The sequence below is a fragment of the Pelophylax lessonae genome (assembly GCF_965119305.1).
Source record: "Pelophylax lessonae genome assembly, chromosome: 2".
NCBI lineage: Eukaryota > Metazoa > Chordata > Amphibia > Anura > Ranidae > Pelophylax > Pelophylax lessonae.
Window position 1 is genome coordinate 483,028,793 of NC_138769.1, and position 25,382 is coordinate 483,054,174.

The following is a 25,382-nucleotide window of genomic DNA, read 5'->3' on the forward strand; positions in this document are numbered from 1 at the left end:
TTTGACACATTTTGCGTGAACATCTGTTGTTGATTCATGTTTCTGGTGTTATTAATCTTCTTGTAGGTAAGCAGGTGATTCACCCAAGCCAGATTCCTATTGTCCAGGAGCAGTTTACTCCGAGTGCTGACAAAATAAAATGGGCCCAGGAATTGATTTCTGCTTTCGAAGAGCACCAAAGATTAGGAAAGGTAAAAAAAAAAAAAAAAAAAGTAGTGTCTTACTGTTTTTATGAAAAAGTGATACATAATGTTTTTGTTTTTAGTATGCACCATTAATTATTTTAGGCTATCTTTCTTTGTTAAAAAATAAAACACCAATATTTCCCATCATTTGACATTTTTTAGCCTTTTTTTTCCTTGACCAACTTTGCCTTTGTGATTTTCTTTGGCACTTATCTTTTCTCCTTTCTACTTCCTTTTTCCATTTTTTTTCTACTTTATGGCTTGGAAACTTTCCACAAATCCTTAGTAAACACAAAGAATAGATTTCTATTTAAGGCTTACTTGTCGAGCAGGAGGCATGTGTGGTTCCTAACCAAAATTAGCTGTGTATTCAACTTGTAAAATTCTAATCAACTCAGATTGAAGAAAAGAACATTTGAGATGGTTAGCAGTATTAATCCTGTGTTATGCCAGGTCAGGATTTGATGGCCGTATAATTCTTTTTAATTGTAATGATTAAGAAATAACTCTGTGTGGAATATCAGTTTGGAAGTCAAAGATTTGGATATATACAAGGAAGCAAATTAACACTGGAAAATGGTTGTTGCTAATTTACTGCATCATTGAGCCTCACGTTTTCTGCACTGTGGGTTTCTGCTATGTAAATATTGCAGTAGTGAAGCACAATCTGTCGCCACTTTGTGCCAGTAACACTTAAATTAGGAGTTGCCTGAAGGAAGGTTTTATGCCAGTTTTAGCATTGTCTACTAATTATCTCTTAGTTTATTTGAAATAATCCTGTTTGCTACCGTCTACAAAAACAAGGAAAATGCCATATTTTTTTTTTAAATGCACTATACGCATCATAGTGTACCTTACTTCATACCTTAAATCGTTAAACAGAAATTGCTCAGAACTGTGTATCATCATGCTGTGTATAGTAATTAGTTGCATATGGGGTCTGATTTGCAAAGAGTATACTCAAAAGACTGTCTAGTTGTCCCAGATAACAATCTTGTTTTTCACAAAGCTTAAGTGCACTTTTTTTTATTTTACAATTTTCTATCATTTCAAAAGAATCACAATTTAGACTACATGTGTAATTTCCTCTTGCACAATACATCAACTCTTTGCATGCACAGTAGTGGGTTGCTATAAAAAAAAAAAATAAGAATACACTGCAGCATTCACTCCAGCTAAGCTGCTTGAGCACTGGCATAAGACTCAAACACGACGTCAATCATGGCAGCAGATAGAACCCAAAAAAAGGCGAAAGGAGAGATGCTGCGTAGGGAATGCACTTGATGACAAAAGGCGCTAATGTTAAGAACTGCATGGCAATTAGGATGTCCTGTATAATAAAATTCCTAAAAATATATATGATCATGTAAAGCTATTGGGTATACTGGGAAACTGTCTTCTATTTCGGTGAATTAGGCGTCACTGTTCAAAAATTAAGTAGCCTGGCCACAGGAAATACTGTCAGCAAGCTGCTTGCATATCAGGGTCTGTTACTTGTGGACCTTATGCTAATCACATTTTGGATTTTTGGATTGCATTGCTTTAATACAACAGTGAAGTAAAACACAGGCCCTATAAAAGCTAATTGTTCCAACAACCAATCATTGCACCTTTGAAGTTCCGTAGGCTGTTTTCTTGGTTAGTCAGGGATTACATGCTGAACAAACATTAAAATATTGTGTGCGTAATTCAGAAATGGTTATATTAAGTATGAAAATATGTACCAAACCTATCTATTCTAAAAAAAAAAAAAAAAATAATGTATAACATGTATTTACTTTCTACCTTTCTTTAAAAAAAAAAAAAAAAACACTGTGAACATGTTAACTCTTGACACTCTGCAGAGGTAAACACTGACATTTTTAGATCTACCTTTAGGCATCTGTCTGCCTTATATAACATGCAATCTGATTTCAAGCTACAAAGCATATCAATCCACTTGCCTAAAAAATAGCTTGAACAATTCCCAGGGTTGCTAAAAAAAATGATATTTAATTAGATTATACCTTATAGAAATAAATATATTCTTGCACACTGGTCTGTTACTATTGCAGGTTCGTCATGATTAAATAGAACCTCAGTACCTAGGAAATAGTAATATAGTTACATATTTAGTCAGGTTGAAAAAAGACACACGTCCATGGAATTCAAAAAAGAGAAAAAGAAATGTTAATTAAAAACCTACATCCTCAAGACCCTAAGGCACCTTTCACATGGGGCAGACTCAGCCAGCTCAGAGGGAAATCTGTCCGCTGATCTCCATTGAGCAGGCGGGCGGCCTGTCTGCTGGCCCCCATTGAGCTGGCGGATGGCTTGTCTGTGTCCGCTGTGCTTATGCAGAGCAGACACAGCCTGTAAACCGACCTCCTGTCCGTTTACACCCGACAGACATCTGATTCTATCGGATAGACGGATGGGGAACGGATCCCCACCAAGCTGTTTTTAGTGGATAAAACAGCTTGGTGGGGACAGGCGGACTTTATCGGCCCACCCGTGTGAAAGAGGCCTAAAGCCTGCAGATGATCATAGAAGATAAATACATGGTCCAAATGGCTCTAACATAAAACAAATTCTATCATGATTTACTGAGGCAATCAGATACTCCTTGGATCAACAATTACTTCTTATAAATATTAATAACCAGTTTTATTTTTTGAAATTAGAAGGACATCCAGTCTTCTTAAAACAAGCTACAAAGTTTGCCAGAACTAGCTAAGCAGTTAGCGCTGAAGGAGCAGACCAGAGAGCAATAATTGGCAGTCAATGCTCTTTGGTCAGAGCGAGCCAAGAACTGAGCAATCAACAATCACATGATAGCTCAGTTCTTGGGCTTAGAGTGGTGGAGTATAATTGTCTGTTTTTTTTTTTTGTTTTTTTTTTCATATAACCACACTTCTCCTTTTAAAACAGCACATTTAAAACATCTTTAGAACATTCATCATAATACAGAATTTATATTTAGTAAATTTGTACTGAATTATTCAGTTCTACCCCCAATAGGAGCCACTGGTTAAGATGGGTCCTGTCATGTATCTAGTTACTGAGCCTGAGGTGAAGAGTGAGGCCTCTCTTACAGCGCTTCCAGAATAATCAGCTCTTACAGCTGATTATACACAGCAGGAGCTGATCAGCGGGTACGGTGGACTCAATGTAACAAGAAAATCCGGAACACGAATGCTTCCTTTTGATGCAATTTATTCCAGCATAACAGCAGTGTACAACATGGTAAAATACTAACGCGTTTCGGCCATAGCCTTACTCATAGCATACAAAGATATCATAAAACCAGACTTCTATAGGTACAAAATAGCCCTGTCAAATAGGGGCGGTATATTCTTGATTGCAATTAAGATAAACTCAATGTCCACCGGCACCCACCAATGCTTCTGTACTAAGGGAGAATGCCGATCTGCCTTTGTAAACTAGGCAGATGGCCGTTCTGTCAGTACAGAAGGCATGGATCCTGTGTGCCTGCAAAGCAGGGGCACCAATCCATGCCTTTCCCTAGTACAAGCACCTCCCCCACAGTAAGAAAACACTAGCTAGGCACAACTGTTTGATCGCCCCTGATGTTAACCCCTTCCCAGCCAGTATCATTAGAACAGTGACAGTGCATATTTTTTAGCACTGATGTATTAGTGTCACTGGTCCCCAAAAAGTGTCAGTTAGTGTTTGATTTGTCCACCGCAATATTGCAGTTCCACTATCAGTCACTGATCATTGCCATTTCAAGTAAAAAATAAATGAATAAATAAAAATATCACTTCGTTTTTAGACTCTATAACTTTTGCGCAAAACAATCAATATACGCTTATTGGGATTTTCTTTACCAAAAATATGTAGCAGAATACATATTGGCCAAAACTGATGAAGAAATTCGATTTTTTTCAATTTTTTATTGCGTGTGTTTTATATCAGAAAGTAAAAAATGTTTTTTTTTTTTTTTTTTTAATTCTAATTTTTTGTTTATAGTGGGAAAAAAAAAAAACATAGAGGTGATCAAATACCACTAAAAGAAAGCTCTGTTTGTGGGAAAAAAAGAAAAAAGGACATACATTTTATTTGGGTACAGCGTCGCACGACTGCACAATTGTCAGAGTAACGCAGCGCAGTATCACAAAAAATGGTCTGGTCATGAAGGGAGTTAAATCTTCCAGATGGCAAGTGGTCAAATAGGCCTGTTTGACTCCACTTTAAGTTACAGGCGTGCATGTATAAGCACACGCCTATGCACATCTGCCCAGACACTTGCCCACACGTATGCATCTGGGAGCATTGTCAATAATATGAGCAAGCCTTCCCTGACAGGTCCTCTGTTCTTTCCCTTGACCTCTTTAAGTACTTCAGTCCCTCTAACATACTAGGTTGAGCGTAAAAAGCATGCAATATCACAGAAAATCACTGAAATTAATACTAGTACAGTAGTATATCAAAGAAAACAGGCACAAATCCAGTAATATATTGTCACCTGATGTGAGTGGTAACGAAGTAGCAAAATAAATTAACTGTGGAAATATAGCGATTCCAGCAGAAGCTGGAAAAGGTCAGCGTATTAGACATCACATACACTGCACTTTTGCAATGGGCATATTAGCACCTGCAAAAAGTTTTTATTAGACTGCTTTTACACTGATCCGCAGATGTGACAAAGTGCATCTGTGACTTTACTACAGGTAAGCTCCATTGAGCCATGGACGTCTATTACACCTTGTAGGTGAGGTTCACTTTCCGAAAGCACACCAAAACTCCTGCATTCAGAAATTTTAGTCTGCTTTCAGAAATCGAATCAAACCTGCAGGATATAACGGAAGTCTAAGGCTCAGTGCAGCTAACCCACAGGAGCTTTGCGCTGCATTTGCAGAGCAGTGTGAAAACAGCCTAATTACACTTTTTTTAAAGGTGCTAAAATGCCCATTGCAGAGTACAGTGTATGTGATATTTAATACACTGACTTTTTCCTCTTCCAGCTTCTGCTGGCACCGCTCTCCAGACTGCTAGAAAGATCCCAGTGCACTTGGTATCACTCCAACTGGGACAGGAGCCAGCGCTACAGGTTGCTCCTTTTGTGGCCGACTGCTTCCTCCTCATGCACTATGATACTCTGAGATGGCGAGTCAGCAACCCGTTGGTTGTGCTCGGGGCTTTTCAAACTGCCACCCCAGAGCATGGGCATTAGCTTTCAAAATTTGAGGTTGCAGGTCACATCAGAAGGCTCTGCCGGCCATGGTTTAGGAACCCCTGACCTAAATAATTCTCATTGACATATGAATTCGACAAGGGAACCTCCCTTCAGTTATCATCATAAGAGGTGAGGTTGTCTTGTCTATAGACGATCAATTTACGGATGGCTCGCCTAAATGTGTCACAGGGGGATTGTTGATCTGTTGAGTAGTGTAGATAACTTCTTCTGAGGTTTTTCCCATATGTCAGTCTCTCTAGGGGCCAAGTGGCTTATTTGGTTCATGGTTCCTGTGATACAATAGGTTCAGCTTCTTGTGTTTCTTTTGTTAACTCTATGTGGCCTCTAACAGCTAACTTTGAGGCATGAGCTTTGGTGTCTCAGGTCTGGAAACAACTGAGTCTGTTTCCTTTGCTAAAGAAGATGTAGTAGTCTCTTCAGGTGGGGAGGGCCACAACCAGTCTATTCCCATCTTTTCTTCCGCACTATCTACTTCATCTGTGGTTAGAATGGTGTCTTGAGTCCACGTGAGTGGGAAGTGTCTGCAAAAAGCCATGTGAGTGGGTCTGGCATCAGTTTGTGGGTACATCCGAACTGTCTCTGCCATAGACAAGAAATGATTTCAGTGTCCTATCTTTATAGGCCTGCCTTCTCTTCTGGGCAGATTTGTTAGTTCAGCAATCCAGGCAGCTGTTTGCAGACAATATAAGGTTGCGACTTCCAGTGATCAGCTAGTTTGTGTTTCCCAGGAACACTGATATTCCTTAGCAATACTCTGTCCCCAGGTTGTTAATCTTCTACAATTACTTTGAGGTCAAAGTTTTTGTTCCATTGGCTGCGGGCATCTGAGGGCCCTAGCACATTTTCATGCACCGTTTTCAAACTCTTTTCTAAGCGATCTATGTATCCTTGGTGAGAAGGTATTGAAGGAAGGGCCAAAGGCCAGATCAACAGGTAGTCAAGCGTCCCTCCTGGACATCAGCATGTATAGTGAATAGCCTGTGGCATCAATTTTAGTGCCATTTTAAGCATGCACTACAGCTGCAATGCGTCTACTCCAATGCTGTTTTCGTCAGAGAGAGTATAGAAGAGTGTGACTGAATATTTCTGACTGGGGTCCCCTTGAGGATGAAAGGGGGTTGTCTTTGATTTCTAAATACTGAGCAGACCTAACAGTCTTTTAATGAGCTTACTCTCAAAGTCTCTTCCCTGATTAAAATTAATATGCTGAGGCAGGCCATAGTGGACAAAGAACTTTTCCACAAAAACATTTCCACAACAACAGTTGAGGCTTATTGGCCCTTGGTTGGAAACACCTCGGTGTACCAAGCACAGTGTTCAGTTCCTACCAGAACATTTCCTAGCTCACTTGAGTCAGGCTTCAGACACAGGAAATCAATGCACACCAATTCCATTGGTCCTTGACTATGGAGATGGCCCATTTGGGCAGCTCTGGTTGGCAAAGTCTTCCGCTGAATGCATTTTTAAGCAAGAATGAAGCCTTCAGCTTCAGCTCGCATACAAGGCCAATAGAAGCGATCTCTAACTATCTTGAAAGCCCTTTCTGGTCCTAGATGGCCTTGCTCATTGTGTAAAGCTAGTCATATGGTCTACTTTTTTGGTAGAAACAGCTGCCATCTGTCTTCAGAGTTGTCCAAGGGACCCCTTTGATAGTCCACTCCTTCTTTCAACTGAAACCAATTCCACTCCCTGTGGACTAGTTGTGCTTCCTTCGTGGTGTCTGTTAACAACATGTCTTGGTTTTGACTTTTCAGAGCCTTAAATGTTAAATTGCAGAGGGAATCTTCTAGCTGATCTTACCGTAGATCCTTCTTTGACAGCCTGGGCAGTTCCTTATCTATTACTTGAAAAAAGGTCACCATAGTATTTGTGGATACCCACTTTGGTGACTCTGACAATTTCATCTACTGTCACCCTCTTGGCATGGTACTCTTCCTCTTGTACCCCTTCTGGAGTTAGGTGTGTCCAACCTCCTGGGGAGATGTCTGAGATATAAGGTCCTCTAGAGACAGCATCAGCATCTCTGTTTCTGACTCTGGCACAATACTTCAGACTGAATCGGAACCCAGACAGAGCAGCCAACCACTGTTGCCCAGTAACATCCAACTTTTAGCTATGGTGAGCACATAAGTAAGTGGGTTGTTGTCGGTCTTGACCACAAAGTCCGCATCATACAGATAGTCCTTTAACTTGTTTACTACCGGCCACTTTAAGGCCTGAAACTCAAATTTGTAAGGCGGTTGTTTCTTTTTGCAGACTTCTGCTCACATATGTGACTGATTGCAGATGTCCATAATGCTCTTGGTATAGTACCCCACCCAGTCTTTCTCTGCTAGCATCGACATGTAGTTCATATTGTTTATAGAGGTCAGCATAGGCTAGAATTGGAGCATTGGTTAGACTTCTCTTCAGCTGGCAAAATGCCTACTCGCACTCATCTGTGCACTGGTCTCAGATAGATTCTTGAGGTTTTCTTGGTCCTTTACTTGGTTTACTTGACTTGGGAGCATCTGCATCTTCCTCCTCATTTTTTAGTGACTCATTGAGGGGTCAGGATATTTTATTGAATCTTTGATAGGAACAGAACCTTAAGAACGACCCTAGTCTAGTGACGTAATTCAGTCTAGGTCAGGAAGTGTCCGTTTCTAACTTTTAAGGGTCGGTGGCAACTCCCTCTGCGGACATAACATGCCTCAGGTGGGTGACTAAGAGTGGATAGAATTGAGATTTCTCCAATGACAATTTAACCCTTCTTAATGGATTCTCTGCAGTACCTTTTCCAGTCTTTCCTCATGTTCCACAAGGGCCTTCCTGAAGACAATGTTTTCATCAAGATGCACCAGCAACTCAATCAAGTTTATGGCCCCCACAGTACATTCTATTAGCCGATGAAAGGATGCAGGGGCTGCTGACAATCCTTGGTGCATTCTGTTGAATTAAAAAAACTCCAGCAGGCAAATAAAGGCAGTATTCTCCCTGTGACTTTCTGTTACTGTCTATCTGAAAGCAAAAGGTGCAAGTTGGACTGCTGGTCAGGAGTCACAGCAAGGCTTGCTTTAGTACCTCCTGCAGCGGCTCATTTGCGGCATTTCACCTTGAAATGTCCAACTTTCCCACAGCAATATAATCTTTTTCTGGTTAGTCCCCTTGTTTGGTCTCTTTTCTGAAGTTAGAGTAGTAGACAAAGCCTGCTTCATATCTATCGGAGACTTTTCCATGCTCACATAGACCTCCAATACTTGCATCATGGTTTGTTGCATTTTTAACTGTGCCTGTGCTTCCTGGTTCAACAGATCAGGTGTTGCTGATTCCATTAAGGCTCTGGGTTTGGATGCATTTTTCTGTTCAGCTTCTAGCCCCATGGTCGACTCATCATCTCCTAATAGGTAACCATCCCTTTGAACCACTCATGCAGAGATTTTCTTGTTCTTTGGCGACAGCTTGCTCTGAGTAGCTTGTTCCTGATTTTTCTCGTCTAAAAGAGCCTCTTCCACCCTATTTTTCTTCACCAGTTATAGATGGGTGGGAGCAGATCTGGGTCCTTTGAGAAGAAGCTTCAGCACTATAGGATGTTTGGGGTGGGCTCCTTGTAAGACTCGATCCAATTGGACCTCTTTTGGTTCTAATCCTTTTTTAAGGATTTGATGTAGGATCTACTCTAGTTATGAAGTCAGAAAATTTCTCTCCTCCGTGCTGGTGAGAGTGTTTGAACTTGTATAGTAAATCTGGGAGTCTCTTCCAAACACCATATACATTGCTTCCATATAGTCCCACATAGTCCTGTTTTCCCAAATTTAAGTTACAGATCACTTCAGCAGCAGGGCCCTTGAGACTCTTACTAATTCTCTGTTTCTTTAAAGCCTCAAGGATATCCCATTCTTCTAGTGCTTGGGAAGCCTGGTCCATCCATGTTTCAAAGTCCTCTTCCCCAGATGGAAAGAAAGAACTTGTGTCCTCTGCAAGAAGAACCATAGCTTTATATATATATATACATATATTCAATGACTGATGGGGACAGAATTACTCTTTACAAAGTTCTCAACTAGCTTCTGTACATCGGTGAAGAAGGAAGCAGAAGGTAGTCCTGAAGTAGATGCAAGAGCGATGGTGTTTACTTCAGTCCTTGGCATGTTCTGGCTTGGGCTCTCTGGGTTGAAGTCTGACACTTGTAACTAAATTAAGCGGGCTTTGACTTCTTCTCAGGGCCGAAGTGGGACTCATTTTCAGCCCTGCAGTTTCATGCCTTAGATCGGCCCACTTTAGTTCACGACTGACTATATTAAAATAATGTAATTAAAACCTCAGAATATACGTTTGCAATGGTGCACTGTTCTCTACAGCCTTGTAATTCATTGTAGTTTTCAAAAAATATCATCATTTCCAATTCAGTGCAAATACAGTAGCCTTTTTTTTTTGCTTCACAGTGAAGAGTTATTAGAACAATAAATAACAGGACAGTATCAGAATCTATTTTCTTTAAGAATTAGTATTCATAAATATCTAAACATTGAAATGAAGAAAAAAATCAAATTAAAATGTATCAGATGCAGTGCTTGTCTCAGCAATCAGTTTATTCACCCTTAGTGTCAGTGTGAATTTGCTATTCCTCCTCCTGTGTGCAAGGGCCACACCCCAGACCGATTCGGGCCGGCAAGGACCCCCTGCGTTTTGAGTACAGTACAGATGTCCTTCTAGTGGGTCTCTCCCCTGTTTCATCTTTCATGCACCGGGGAGAGAAATATAAAAAATTTCATCCAGACATAAAGGAACCCAAAATAGGAGCTGGGAATAACTCAGAGAGACCCGCTAGGACATCTGTACTCAAAACGCAGGGGGTCCTTGCTGGCCCAAATCTGTCTGGGGAGTGACCCTTGCACACAGAGGAGGAGGAATAGCAAACTCACACTAACACTAAGGGTGAATAAACTGATTGCTGAGACAAGCACTGCATCTGATAAATAAACATTCTGAAGTTACGGACTATTTAACAGGCAGCACAAATCAAAAAGAAGCACCTTATATCTGTCTGGGCACCTTAAGTTTAATTGCACTATTTTCACCTCACCTACTCACCTCACCCTAGCCTTCACCCCTCTTCCCCCCCCCCCGCACCAATTGCCAGTGTTGATCTATGGTGGCTTTCCCTGTAGCTGCCAGCTTCACTCTGTGCCCTCCTGCTGGCTTTAGGTGCTACAGGGAAGCCACAGGAATATAGCACAAGTTAAGTCAGCACTCAGGGAGCTGTTCCCACAGTCACCTCCATGCTTACCCAATCCCGGGAGTCCCCTCCATGCTGTGCTGCAGCCAGCTCTCCCTCCTCCCCTTCCCCCTCCCGCTGGCTGCAGCTTCTGCGGGGCAAAGAGAAACTGTCCTGTCAGAATGGAGAGCAGTGTGTGGGGGAGGGGGGCTTTGTAAACATGTGTTTACCACCCCCCTTCCTTTCCTTAGATGGACATAGTAAGCGATCAGTCCTAATCACTATGTCAGTTGATCACTGGAGAATAGTAAACAGTGTTATATGAATGAATAGGAATCTCTCTATTCATTCAAGTCCAGTGCAGCTTTCAGGATGCAGAGAAAGGGACTGTCTCAAAAAAGAGACAGGAATTTATTTCAGTCCCTCTCTCTGTCCCAAAAAAGAGACATCAGGGGTCTCTTTAGACCTCTGGTATCTCATCAAAGATCCCAATAACCATCCCCCCCCCCCCAAAAAAAAATAATGAAAAAAAAATAAAAAAATAAATGAATTAAAAAAAAAGCCACACCATAGTAAGGCCCTTTTCACACGGGCTGTCCAATCAGGTCCATCTGTCAGTTTTTCTGGCAGACCTGATCGTACCCTCCATTCACCCCTAAAGAGCAGCGGATGTGAGCAGTGACATTTCAGCCGACATCCGCCACTATCCAATCTGATTCTATCTTCCATCTGTCTGACGTATCGGATCAGATGAAAATAGACAGGCCATCCATTTTTACCCAATTTCCCCATAGAGGAGAACAGGACTGGGTCCGTCTCCACTCTGCTCAGTAAGTGGAGACGAACTTGTCATCCACCTGCTCAGCGGGATTCAGCGGAGCCTTAAGCCTTGTTCACACAGGGCATACTACAGTGTATGCCCCTGCAAGGCTGTGCTTACCTGCTCAGGCCATCCCATTGATGTAATTTGGGATGTATTTTCTGCACGAACACAGTGGTTGCTCCAAAATTGACTTTCATATGGGTCTAAATGCATGTCCTCCTGTATGAGCTCATACTGTCTGCGTTCAGGGTCGTGAACCCACACGGATGTCCGACTGGGAACAGCAACTGTGCCCATGCAGCCGCTGTATCCCAATTGACATGAATGGGACTGCCTGCATGGGGATGCATGGAACACCTGGGCATCGTCATGTGGCTAAACACAGCCCTCCATGTGCATACACTGTAGTTTCCCCATGTGTCCTAGAAATTTTGCAGGAATATTGTAAATTATGTTGTGTTTGTGTGCACCAATATTGATTTTAGTGTTTTTTTAAGTGGAAATAGTGGTTTGCTAAACATTTGCGCAACTATTGCAGGGCCTAAAAAAAATCAGTAACAAATTTGTTTTATTCTACAGGTCATGTGCTTTCAGAAAGTATATGGTTTAGGGGGTCTTTTACTAACCCTAAAATCTGTAAATGAAAAATGATGACCTCAGATTTGAAGAGTAAATTGTTTTTATTTACAGTTTTGCGCACCATCCCTTTTTGCCATTGCATAAAACAGCACAATTTAAAATTTACAAATATTTGATATCTATTAACTCAATACAGTTTTCGTTTTTATATTCAGTAGAAAAAAGTTGTATCTGCTAATAATGATTTTAGTGTATTTTTAGCAAAAATATTGGTTTGATAAACATTTGCACAAATATCACAGGGGCCTTAAAATCAGTAGCAGCTTCTTTTTATTCTACTGGTCATGTGCTTTCAGAAAATATATGGTTTGGGTTTTTTTTTAAAAACCCAGAAAGCTGTAAGTGAAAAATTATGACCTCAAATTTTTAGAGAATTTTTTGGGTACGTTGGATTTTCACCATTTTGCAAAAAGAAGCAATTTAAAATTTACAAATAGTTGTTTTTTTTATAACTTTAGCAGGAATTTAGCAGGAATTTTGTATAATTTGCTGTGTTTGTATCTGCTAATAATGATTTTAGTGTATTTTTAGCAAAAATATTGTTTTGGTAAACATTTGCGCAAATATCGCAGGGTCTTAAAAATCAGTAGCACCTTCTATTTATTCTACAGGCCATATGCTTTCAGAAAATATTTGGTTTGGGGAGTTTTCTACAAACTCTGAAAGCTGTAAGTGAAAAATAAAACCCTCCAAATTTTTTGAAAAATTTGGATATTTATCATTTCTCTGTACGTTTTGTTTTTTATCATTTTGCATGAATTTAGGCACAATTTAAAATTGATAATTTATTATTTATTAACTCAACACATATAAAAAAATGCGTAAATGCAGATCACAATGTATGGTCATAGTACGGCATGCAACACATTCAGCGGCGCTTAATCATGATAGCATGATAATGATTCATGATATTAATGTCCACATAACATGAATGGTTAAAATTAGAATGTCCAATCTTAACAGAGGATCAGCAGCCTTCATCACACCTTTCGTGCTCCCCTTAGTAATGGACACTCACCACATCTCACATTAGTCTGAGCCTGTATACATCAGCTGCATGAGCCCTTGCCCCCGGATATCGAGCCGCCTCCAGTGATTCCAGAACACCTTTAGCTGCTTCCTCCAACTCAGGGTCAGGCACCGTATCACAGCCAGTCAAAATGCAAGCAGACAACAGGGAACAGAGGATAGTGTAATATTGCTTGGGCTTTTTTTTCAAATATAACACCCTGAACCCCCTCAATCAATCTGCTTACATATAATAGAACTTGCAAAGGCATATACAATAATCTGGGACCAGGTGTACCGCTGCTCGCCGTCCGCGAGCTGAAACGCCTCCTTCCACAGGGATGTGACAGACCGCGGCTCAAAGCGAGTTCCGGAACATTAGCTGGCAACCCCCTTGGTCTCCTAGGTAGCAACGTACGTGCGTACTGACGCGTTTCGTCACGTGGACTTCAACTGAGGTCGCTGGTATGTTGCTAAACTCGGGCTTATGAATGCAACCAGGGGACCTCCCCCTTCGCATTCATTGGTTCCCATATCGTCAAAGCGGACTACACCGCCCCGCCTCATATCTCCGAGACAGAACTGTAGTGCTGCTGGGTATTACTTAGCAAATTTCTGACCCATCCTTCGGCAATTGCAATTACATTAGTGTGCCTATGTAAGGTATACAAAGGGCCGCATTAACTCAACACAGGTTCAGCTTCTATATTTAGCAGGAATTTAGGAGGGATTTAGAAAAATGTGCTGTGTTTTTATCTCCTAATAATAATTTTAGTGTATTTTTAGTTAAAATATTGTTTTGAGAAACATTTGTGCAAATATCGTGGGGTCCTTACAAATCAGTAGCATCCTCTTTTTATTCTACAGGTCATTTGCTTTGAGAAATTATATAGTTTGGGGGGGGGGGTCTTTTCTAAACACTGGAATCTGTAAGTGAAAAATTAAAACCTCCAGGTTTTTAAAGAAATTTGGATTTTTACATTTTTGTGTACGTTTGATTTATACCATTTCGCAAAAAAGTTCAATGTAAAATTTACAAATATTTGTTGTTTATTAACTCAATACAGGTTAGCTTTTATATTTAGTAGGAGTTTTTTTTTTTAATTTGCTGTGTTTTATTCTGCTAATAACGATTTTAGTGTATTTTTAGCAAAAATATAGTTTTGATAAACATTTGCGCAAATATCGCAGGGCCTTAAAAATCAGTAGCACCTTCTTTTTATTCTACTGGTCATGTGCTTTCAGAAAATATATGGTTTAGGGAGTCTTTTAGAAACTCTAAAAGGCAAAGGGAAAAACAAAAAAGCAATGGAAAAATTGCAAAAATGGTTTAGCCATCTGAGTTTAACCAATTCTGGACCGGAAGATTTTCCCCCTTAATGACCAGGCCATATTTTGCAATTCGGCAGTGCGTTACTTTAATGGACAATTGCCCGGTCATGTGACAAGGTACCCAAATAAAATTGATGTCCTTTTTTTCCACAAATAGAGATTTATTTTGGTGGTATTTGATCACCTGTGCGATTTTTATTTTTTGCGCTATAAACAAAATTCTGAGAAAAAGCAATATTTTTCACATTCTGCTATATAACATTCCCAAAAAAAAAATGTAAAAATCAAAATTAGTTAACATTTTAGGCCAATTTGTTTTCTGCTACATATTTTTAGTAAAAAAAATCGCAATAAGCGTATTTTGATTGGTTGGCGCAAAAGTTATCACGTCTACTAACTACGGGAAAGATTTATGTCATTTTTATTGTTTTTTTTTTACTAGTAATTTAATGGCGACGATCTGCCATTTTTTGCGGGTCTGCAACATTGATAGGATAGATCGGACCCCTGACTGACATTTTTGACACTTTTGGGGGGGACCAGTGACATTACTACAGTAATCAGTGCTAAAAAATATGCACTGTTACTGTAATAATGACACTGGCAGGGAAAGAGTTAACACAGTAAGTGATCAAGGGGTTAAATGTGTACCTAGGGGCGTGTTTCTAACTGTATGGGAGCGTGGCTTGTGAAATTATCACAGAGCCCTGTGTTCCTATATGGCAGGATCACAGGTGCTCTGTGATCATTCCAGAGAGAAGAACCATCAGCTGTGTTTACAACAGTTGCCCGTCCTCTCTCAGCGGGGAGTGATCACGGGTGTCAGACCGCAATCGGAGCTGCCTGCCCCATGCATCGGAGTCACCGCTGATGAGTAAGGGTGGCGCACGCTCGCCCCCTAGCTGCAGGCGCGCAATCGTCGTATACCGGCGGCGGGTGGTCGGGAAGCTGTTAAGTGGAGCACAGGGCCTGGCAGTGAAAGGGTTAAACAAATGGATGGGGGGAAATTTCAGCAATATTCTTATGTTATTTCATTGGCATGAAAGATGATATAAAATGTTGTCATCGTTGAGAAAAAATCTTTGTTTCTTCACAGTTGGTTAACTGTTTGCTCCAGCTTTCAGCAGCAATTGCTACTGCAAACCCCTGCATATCCAGTGACCATAATCTCGGTCCAGAAACTTGGGCCTTCTTCTCCTTGGAGAATTATTATAAACAGTTGCATCCCTGTGAGAAAAAAATGTCCTGTTATAGATCTTGCCACAATATTTTGCACAAATTCAGGTTAGAAGTTTGACCAGGAATATGCCACAACCTTAGTTTTTTTTGTCCTTTCTGATGTTGACTTTTTTGAGCATTATTGTCTATCTATATACTGTAATTTAATGGTTCTTACTAAAATCAAAGTCCACTGGTAGTGTGGCAGCAAAACATAGCCAAACTATTAAACCAACACTACAATTCTTGAATTATGGTAGAAGACTCTTACCCTTTAAACCATAATGCAAAACATATATACAGTCCAACAGCTTAGTTAATACCAGGGACTTTTTGTAGGGCCTGACCAGCGAAAAATCTGGTTGTATGTGGTCAGCGTCTGCTAATGTATTTATTCAATGATGTGTAGTGTAAAGTAAATTGTATTTTATCTTCATGTCTTAAACACTGTATCAAACTTTGGGGTTGATTTATTAAAGGAATAGACTGTTCACTATGGGAAGTGAATGTTCAGCATGAAAAGTGTATGTTTACGTTGCATGTTAATTCAACTTCACTTTGACTGAGGGAGAGAAGGTGGCAAAATCACTGAGGCTTTCCCTCTTCTCACTGATGTCCAGCTGTTGAACAATTTCTCTCTAATTCTCATTATGAATAAAGAGGCTAAAGATGACGAAGTAGTATAAAAACTGGCCAGTAGCAAAACCATTTTAATGAGCAAGATTAGGCTGAAATTTGCAGGAGACACAGGACAGAGACAGATGTTTTCATCGAAGAATTAAGAGACTGCAGATAGTAAAGCAGTGTAAAATAGCAAGTGGCACGACAGTTGTAATCAAGGAAAATAGGCCTAAATGGTGAATACCTAACTTTAATGATTTTATGAGGATAAAGGGTTGGCTAAATGTGAGTGAAAGAATGTGAGATAGTTTAAGTGCACACTTTTTTTATGTTTTTTTTTTGCTGCTGATGCAAAGGTGGGCTGTGAGCAAAAAACAGCAACGTGAACATCCTACTCTGGCTGTTGTTAAGCCTTTAGGTGGCTGTGTGAAAGAGGGCTATTCGTTTGGTTTCAAGCTATTATGCATAAAATGGCAAAAAATGCATAATTTTCTTTGATATGCCAGCCACATTATTGTAACTAAAAACGTAACAAACCATTTCAGAATTGTTTAGGTAGGCTGGCAGATTAGTCATAGATTTAGGCCTAGTACAAACAGGCCAAATGTCGGGCGGCATAAGCCAGTTCAATAGAAACCGGCCGACATTCGGCCTGTGTGTACTGGGGTCACTCCGACAGAAGGCAGCTGGCTTCTGTCAAAGGGACATGACTGAAAAAGGTCTGCCGACTGGCTCCCGGTCAGCACTCTCAGAGGTGGAGGGGGGGGACCCTTTCAGCAGCGGGGGGGGGCGTCACCCTGTCAGAACACAGTAGAACAGCAGGGGAGATTGCTGTAATAATGTTGGATAGTTAGTACAGCGGCTCCTCCTGAGCTGTCAGTTTTTTTTTTTTTTTCGTTCAGCCTTGCTGGGTTAAACGAAAAAAGACTACTAGTGTGTACAGCACTTTAGTGTCAAGTTGACAAATTCATACTGGGGCTGCTTAATTTGCTCTGGTCATACGTTCAGTCTTAGAGTAATTTGATACTGATTTACTCAATACTCATTTTCTGTTATCAAAATCCATAAAATGTAAATATACCCACCCACTTATATTACCTCCTGGAAACATCAGAGAAAACAAAATTGTGCAACTCTCCTGCCAAGTGGCCAATGATATATGAATTGCAGCCTTTACTATAAGTATTGCATTGGCATAACAATTTGTGTCCTTATTTATGGTGAATTTTCCACTCTCCCAGCCATTTAGAAATTTCTTAAGGGCCTACTCACACCTTTCCAATGCAGTGCCTTGCTGTACCTTGCACATTAATGAGTGCATTACCACAACCCATTTTAATGCAGAGTAACGCACGTCACTTGCATTAGCACATTGCATTGAAATTAATTTTGAAAGGAACCCCAGTGCACTAAGGCAATGCAGCTCCAATGCATATGTGATGCCATGCACCACAACATGTGGTAACACAATGAACCAAAAGGCCAAAGTCTGAATGGGCCCAAAAGGCTTAAATATGCATGGAGTGACCAACACACATGTATATGAAAGTGAACATGCCTTAAAACTGAAGGTATTAGTATATTTTCATCTGAGCTCTAAGTAGGGCATATAAGTTGCAGGCAGTTACGTACCATTTGGAATAAACGTAGAATAAACCTACCCATGCTGGTTGAAGAAGACTTGTTATATTAAAATTTAAAGAAAACGTAAGATACACATGCATAATGCATTAATATTATTTTAATCTATAATAACCTGAAATTGTTTAAAATTAGCATTCCCTTTTTTCAGTTATTTTGCTATGATCTACGTTACCTCTTGATGACAATGCAACCTTTCCCTTTCAGTCTTAAATAATATATATACCTTCTGTGACTGTTCTTTTCTTCAGTGGCTCTGTAGAATTGTTAAGAAATTATATTTTTCTCTTTGTCTGAATGTTCTGCATTTTAAAATACGTTATAGTTTTTCATTGACATGATGATAAGGTATCTAATCTAGACTGCACAGAATGTATCTGGGTCACTGTGTGATTATATTCTGGCTAAATTTTAGAGCGAAGAGTTTTTTCTAGCCAAAATATGTATTAGCTACTGTGCACACCTGCGTTCTCTCAGTAGGATGTTTGTCTCTTGCTAGAAGGGAATTGGGGAGAAAAGGTTTTATAGTGCAGGATGCTGTTCTGTTTTTGTTCCTGATAATTTGACTTGATTCGCATTGCATTTTTGGTTTTCTTTAAATATTCTGTGGAAAGAAACAAATGCAGTTAAGCTGCCACTACAATTTTATGTATTCACTGGCATGTTCCAAACACAAAAACATGAATGTTTACCTTAAAAACATTTTTTTATTGAAACCTATAGAAATGTTTGTATAAAATTACAGTTCTGTAAATGGCATATTAAAGTCCTTTGCCGAGATGATGTTTTAGAAGATAGTTCACATAAAATACAAATTTAAAGCGACAGAATTAGGCCCAGATAGATTCAATATAACATTTTCTTGTTGTCTTTTTCGTGATCCCTGTTAAAATACCTTTTATTCTAAAACAAAGGCCCATTACCTAAGTGGTATCTTTAATAATGCAATAAACAAAAGTATACTCACAAACATTTCAATGGTAAAAACATATCAAAGTCCATAATATGTACGAAGCAACCAGGTCACCAAGAAAAGTCCCATCACTCCAAATGACCTTGCCTTTTATTCTAGGTCAGAAGAGTAAACTCGTAGTATTGGTGGATCATTATTTCTTGTTCTCTCAGTATACTATTTAGTCAATTTGACATAGTTCAACTTGTTTTTTGTGGACAGTTTTCGAATGTTGACTTTACTTTCCCACGTGCTGAACAAACCTTTCATAATGGGTACTTTTTAAGCAAGGTTTCAGTACATTTTGCTCTGAATATTGGACTTTAGTAAACTTATGTTGGTAGGATTTAACGGGTGAGATGAAAGGTTTGTAAAAGAGGTGGAAAAACATTTATCTGTGTAGGACTAAATGTATGGTTTTCCATAAATATTTGTATTTTTACAATAAGAAATTAGTAGTTGGTTGGGCAAAATGTTGTAACCATTTGCTCATAACTATATTATTTGTTAAATAGTAAGCTGTTTCTCTCAGAAATTATTAATATTTGAAGACAAATTGGGGTTAAGACCATTGTGTCTAGGATATTAAAAACTGGATTTTAAAAAGATCTTTGATAAGGAAATGGAACTATTAAATTTAAAGGTAATTCTACAAAAATGTAGGCGAAACCAGGTGGGGCTGTTCCAGCAATGTTTCATTATAAACATTTTTTTTCACACAACTTTCATACATGATTCAAATATTTTTTTGTAAATGAATTCACAGGAAAATATGTGAATCCTAGGAGAAAGTTACATGAATCATGGGAGAAATCATTTGAAAAATAGACTTGTAAGTTATTGGTATAAAGATGAAAACAGCAGTGTTCTAGGTCACCACTTATGGATTCATTAATATGTGGCATTAACAGTTATAATGAAGGAGGTTGTAGACAACTGCCTTTACAAAATCGTTGTTGCTACAGGAGATCACACTTCTGTTGTCCTAGTGCAGGTATTGATCCCAGTGCTCAGTCCTAGATCTGATACTTCAAACACTTCAAAAAACACTCTTGGCATAATTCTCATTATTGCAACAAATAAAGGCTTAAATATGATAGGCCTTAATGATCCTAAAAGTAAAGATGTGTGTAGTAACTGCAGGAGCCCATTGTTAGGTCCCCTTTTTAAATAATCGGGTACATCATGATTCCCCACTGCTGATGGACATGTCTTTTTCGTGCTACAAGTTTGATTTTATTACAAATTGTTGTGTGTTCAGGTCTTTAGCCAATTATTTCTCAAGCTTGGCATGTGTTGCCAGCACTTCTAATAACCTGGTGAGTCAACAAGCTGTAGTTTCAAGATGTGACTGAACTACAAGGGGTGCAAAGGGAAGTCTGTTCTTGGTTTCGGGGAGCTCAGGAAAGACAGCTTCAATTTACAACATGTTTGCTTACATTATATTCTGTAAGTGTAAAAACAGGACTTCTCTTCCCTTTTTTATTCTTTTTTTATTACTCATCTTTAGTAGGCTTATAACAATCTTTTTGATATGTGGATCCTTTGTTTCAATAATAAGCTGTAGTCCTGTAGCTTATAGGTGTATCTCTGGTCTCAAACACTATGACAACCTGGTTCTCAAAACAAGAATTAAATCTTGAGACGCATGCCGGATACACATTTAGCAAAGCTTCTGTTTTTCATACAGAAGCTCCCATTTGTTTGTAATTTGCTGATCTGAGAAACCCTGATTGTAATGCAAGAAAGCCATTGTGGAACACCCTTACTGCAGGCTGACTAATATCTCTCACATTCTGAATAATATGAAAAGTTTTTTGCGACCACCTATTAGATTTAAACTTACCTTAGAAGACGAAGACGAAGCAGAAACATAGCTTTAGTTACATTCTCATAGAAACTGCAGATTAGAAAGGAGCTTGTAAGAATATGCTGCCGGCATTTCTTTCCTGTCTTTTAAAAGTGCAGGCTAAAGGCCAGTCATCACAATAATGGTTTCCCTACACACCAGGTCACTGAACCGCTAGGTAGTGATGCCAGGATCAGGATGCTAGGTCTGAAGCTGAAAAACCATGTCAGAAATAACACCTCCCATTTATCCCCACTGGTAAACTAAGTAAACATTCTCTATAGGTGCACTGATTGGTTTAACATGCTGCCCGGAACTTTTTTTAACCTATGAATAAAATAATATTTACATAATTTATCAAGCTGCAGTAGCATTATAATTGCATTTAAGCCTATTTTTTTTCTTTTTTAAGTGTATCAATTTTAACCACTTCAATGCTGTGTACTTTTACCCCCTTCCTTCCCAGGCCAATTTTCAGCTTTCAGCGCTGTCACATTTTGAATAACAATTGCACAGTCATGCAACACCGTACCAATAAGACATTTTTTAAAAACTTTTCATACAAATACAGCCTTCTTTTCATGGTATTTATTCACCACTGATTTTTTTTTTATTACTTAATTTATCAAAAAAAAAGGAAACTTTAAAAAAAATAAAAGTTTTTCTTCGTCTCTTATTTGTTTATTTTTTTCCAAATAAGTAATCTTTCTTCAAAAATTTAGGTCAAAATGCATTCTGCTAGATTTCTTTGGTGAAAAATAACCCAAATCAGTATATTTTATTTAGTCTGTAGGAAAGTTATAGAATCCACAAACCATGGTATATATATCAAAAAATCAATCAATCCTGATGTACTGACGGTCTGTCTCATTTCTTAAGATGAAGTCAATAAACCAATGCTCTACCAATAATTAACATGAAGATAGTATGTAAGAAAAATAAATGTGAATAGCAATAGCAGCCAATTACTGTAGTGTCCCCACACACAATAAAAATGATACAAAGGAATCTAATCAGCGCTAAAGCAAAAAACAGTAAAATTGAGCATAAAGATGTATATAAAGTGCTTAAATCTTGAAATGTGCAGACAATATTGATGTGCAAACATGCTAAAATAAATAATATAAACCCACACAGGGGTAGTGCAAGAAAATTGAGAGAATCAATATTGAATATGTGTAAAAAAGTCCATATACTTCATGTGACCAATAAGGCAAAATATATATATTAAAAATCCATAAATATAAAGTGACGGAATTGCAATAATAATGGTGATTTCTGTGCAGAATCTCAAAACTTCATGTGACCAATAGAGCAGGGCTCAAAATTTCAAGTCCTGAGCTACTAGCCAGGCCTTAAGAGTTACTCGCCACCAGTTGCCCCACTCAACCTTACCCTGCCCCGCCTATTGTTCCACCCCTAAACACACCCTCTTAAATTATCTCATTAAATTACACTGTTAAATGTTGTATGCAGAATTAGGTTACAAAAATAAATATTAACAACTTTAACATTAATAATATAAAGTATAATTCATTGATTTGACTGTGATAAATAAAATAAGGATATAATATGATTGGCTAATATAGGCACTGTACATATCATTACTGCCTTGTTAAGTAAATATGTGCTACATACAGAGTGCAGGATTGATAGATGCGCTATGTATAGACTGCAGGGTTGAGGGGTGCGCTACGCTAGGTGACTGGGCGGGAGTGACACCTTCTTTCTGGGTTTGCGCCGACCCCATTCTTAAGGCTCCACTCACACCTGCGTGTTTTGTAAACGCATGCAAAATTGGGTATTTTTGCGTGCATTTATGAAACATGCTAAAACCCATCACGTTTGCTGCGCCATTCATTGTTATGGCATCCCAAACACCACAAGCCGACGTGTTTTTCTGTGTGCAAAAATGTGAAAGCACTGCTGTAAAATGAGTGGTATAAAAAAAAAAGAAAACTGAATGCAGAAAAAGCTCAATGAGCTACTTTGCCTTATGTAGCTCATAAAATAAATGGGCTACCCTATGCATGCTGTGCAAAAAAAGGTTGGTGTAAATGGTGCCTAATAGCAACCATTCAGAAGCCTGTAAAGTTGATATGGTTACTGCACTGAGTGACTAAGCCCAACTGTCTGTACCTCCTCACACTACAGAGACTAGAACCTGAACACTCAGTGCAGTATTCCTAGTAACCAAACAGAGCCTGCCTTACATTGGTGTGATCTGAGTTCTGATAGGCTGCTCTGGGTGGCTGCACTGTGCTCCACTTCTTTTTTTGAATAAGGTAGGTAGGAGTGTGAGTTAGTAAGTTAGCAGCCTGCGCCCACTGTCCCTGTACACTGCTTGCCTGTGCAAACTTACACACTCGAACTTGTCTCTCTCTCTGATGGTCTCCCCGACCTCTCAGTTCTCACTTCTCCCCAGTAGGCTGTTACCTGAAGTCTCTCTCGCTGCCGACTCTTCTTCTTTCTCCTCGCTGCCCTGGGACGCGCATCTTCTCTGCCGCCTCAAGTCCGGAATGTCAGTAAGAAGAGAATCCACGGGGCTGTGCTGGAAACTACATTTCCCAGCATGCAGCGTTGCTCACAGAGCCCTCCATAGAGATGACTGCGGCTTGTCCAAAGCCGAGCAGACCCGCCCCCCCCCCACCCTAGCCGAGCCGGGCGGATCGGCCACCACCTGAGCCAGGCTGGAACACTAGCCCTCAAATAAATTCCATTCGCCAAATGTGAGCAGGCGAGTGGAAATTTTGAGGGCTGCAATAGAGTAAAAATATAAAAGTCCATGAATATAATGTGACAAAGTTGCAATAGTAGTGACTTCTGTGCAAAGATCCCAGATGTGAACCAGTACCAATCCAACCAGTGAGTGCAATGGCTGCTCACCTAAATAAAGATGTTAAAGCGCATTCAAAAGACACTCCAATGATGAGGATTCTTCCACAATAATGACAGATCTAGACATGAAAAATAAACGAGTACCTCCATGGTGTAGTATGTAACAGCAGTAATTTATTGTTAAAAGCCTAAACTTACATATTAGTAGTTGCCACCAAATATAATAAATAGGGTCACAGAGTCCCCGAATCTTGCAGTAAAGTGAATGTAGACTTACGGTCTCGGCTGAAAACCGGAGGTGACGTCACATGGTTCCTCCCGACGTGTTGCGTCACAAAACACGTGACTTTCGGCCAAAAACCGGAAGTGACATCACCAGGCTCCTCCCGACGCGTTGCGCCACAAAACCCGTGACTTTCTCAAGTCATGTGTTTTGTGACGCAATGCATCGGGAGGAGCAATGCGGCTCCAGCGTGAGCCGCTCATTCCCTCCTCAATGCGCGCCCCCCGGGGGGGCGTGTTCTACTACTCACACACTGACCCTGTGTGAGGAGGAGATTGCGGTAACAGCTAGTAACCAATTACAGTGCACCCCAAACACACTGATTGCCCCCCCCCAATAAAGAGCACCTGTCACTAGCCCATCAAAGTACCTGTCACTAGCCCATCAAAGTACCTGTCACTAGCCCATCAAAGTACCCGAGTACCTGTCACCAGCCCATCAGGTACTCGGATGACAGGTACTCGGGTACTCTGATGGGCTGGTGACAGGTACTCGGGTACTCTGATGGGCTGGTGACAAGCCTTCCGGTACTCTGATGATGGGTACTCGGGTACTCTGATGATGGGTACTCGGGTACTCTGATGACGGGTACTCGGGTACTCTGATGACAGGTACTCGGGTGCTCTGATGACAGGTACTCGGGTACTCTGATGACAGGTACTCGGGTACTTTGAGTACATGTCACCGGAGTACCCAAGTACCCATCATCGGAGTACCCGAGTACCCGTCATCGGAGAAACCGAGTACCTGTCACCTACCCATCAGAGTACCCGAGTACCTGTCACCTACCCATCAGAGTATCCGAGTACCTGTCACCTACCCATCAGAGTACCCGAGTACCTTCCATCTGCACATCAGAGTACCTGATGCCTGAAGTACCCGAGTACTTGCCGCCTGCTCATCAGTATCCATCACTACTCATCAGTACTCATCAGTACCCATCATTACCGATCACCTATCAGTATCCGTACTCATGATCAGTACCCATCAGTACAGTATCAGTATCACCTATCAGTATCAGTACTACTCATCAGTACCTATCACCTGCCTGTCACCTGCCCATCAGAGTACCCGAGTACCTGTCACCTGCCTATCGGAGGACCCAAATACCTGCCACCTGCTCATCAGTACCAGAGTACCTGTCACCTGCCCAGCAAAGTACCCGAGTACCTGTCACCCTTCATACAGCCACCATGTCCAAGTCCAAAAAGGTTTATATACGTCCTCCGTTTAAACCTAAATACCCCTGTTATAGCAGCAGATAGCTGCCATAACTCTGGTATTTTTTTAAACCGTGGACAGTTGGCTTTCCGATAAGGGTGGTCCCAGCGGCGGATTCGCCGCGGGATCACCCTTCCTGGATGGCAGAAGAGGTGCCCCTCCCGCCGTGTTACGGTCCTTTTCCCCGCTCACCGGACCCGCCGGCAGCGGGGAAAACGATCCGGTCCCGGATCCTCACAGACAGGATGTCGAGTGAGGGCAAGCTTGCCCTCACTCGACTCTATGGTCTTGGAGGACCGGAGCTACGGCAAACGTCGTTGCCTAGCAACCGGTTTAAAGGTCCCTTTTTTTTCATTTTATTTTATTATTATTTTT

At 40.3% G+C, this 25,382-nt stretch overlaps 1 protein-coding gene across 1 annotated transcript in view; it reads left to right on the forward strand.

Moving 5' to 3' along the window:
- Nucleotides 1-25,382, forward strand: part of CLYBL (citramalyl-CoA lyase) — a 601,457-nt gene that overhangs the window by 554,197 nt on the left and 21,878 nt on the right. The window contains exon 7 of the mRNA XM_082244507.1: nucleotides 67-191. Coding sequence (XP_082100633.1) covers nucleotides 67-191 — 125 coding nt within the window. The remainder of the gene's footprint in view (nucleotides 1-66; nucleotides 192-25,382) is intronic.